General features: G+C 73.7%; 1 protein-coding gene across 1 annotated transcript in view; it reads right to left on the reverse strand.

The window, feature by feature from the left end:
* Window positions 1-239: 239 nt before the first annotated feature.
* The window catches only part of SOX21 (SRY-box 21), a 3,372-nt gene continuing 3,037 nt past the window's right edge, over window positions 240-574 (reverse strand). The window contains exon 2 of the mRNA XM_026040464.1: window positions 240-570. Within this exon, the coding sequence (XP_025896249.1) occupies window positions 240-570 (331 nt within the window). The remainder of the gene's footprint in view (window positions 571-574) is intronic.

Below are 574 nucleotides of genomic sequence, written 5' to 3' on the forward strand. Positions count from 1 at the left end.
TTTTGGGCGGCGGCGGAGGGGGTAACTCTTGTCCTTTTTTTTTTTTTTTTTTGTCTTTTTCTCCCCCTTTCTCCGCGTTTCTCCCGGCGGGGCTGTCCGCGAGGGCTGCATGCAACACACACAGAGGGTGCGGGGGCCGGGGCCGCCCGCCGCTCCGCTCGGCTCCGCCGGGCTCCGCTCGGTTCCCGTGGGCTCGGCGGGCGCAACAGGCGGCGGCGGCGCCGCTGGCCCCGCCGCGGTCATAGCGCGGCCGCGTAGGCGGCGGGGTAGGGGTCCAGCTGCGGCTTGCCCATGCCCGGCAGCAGGATGTAGGCGAGCGGCGGCTGCAGCCCCGCGCCGGGCCACGCGCTGCAGTTGCAGGGGATCATGTAGCCCGGGTTGCCGGGCGAGGGGTGCGAGTGCGTGTGGCCCCCGCCCGAGGCGGCGGCGGCCGCGGCGGCCGCGGCGGCGCCGTGGAAGGAGCCGGCGCCCGCGTAGCCCAGCGAGGAGGCGTAGGGCAGCGCGGCGCCCGACGACGCCGACGAGGAGATCTCGGCCATTTTGGAGCCCAGGTCCAGCAGCGAGTAGGGGCTGC

This window comes from Nothoprocta perdicaria, unplaced genomic scaffold, assembly GCF_003342845.1.
Source record: "Nothoprocta perdicaria isolate Ctin4 unplaced genomic scaffold, notPer1 scaffold_259, whole genome shotgun sequence".
Taxonomy (NCBI): Eukaryota; Metazoa; Chordata; class Aves; order Tinamiformes; family Tinamidae; genus Nothoprocta; species Nothoprocta perdicaria.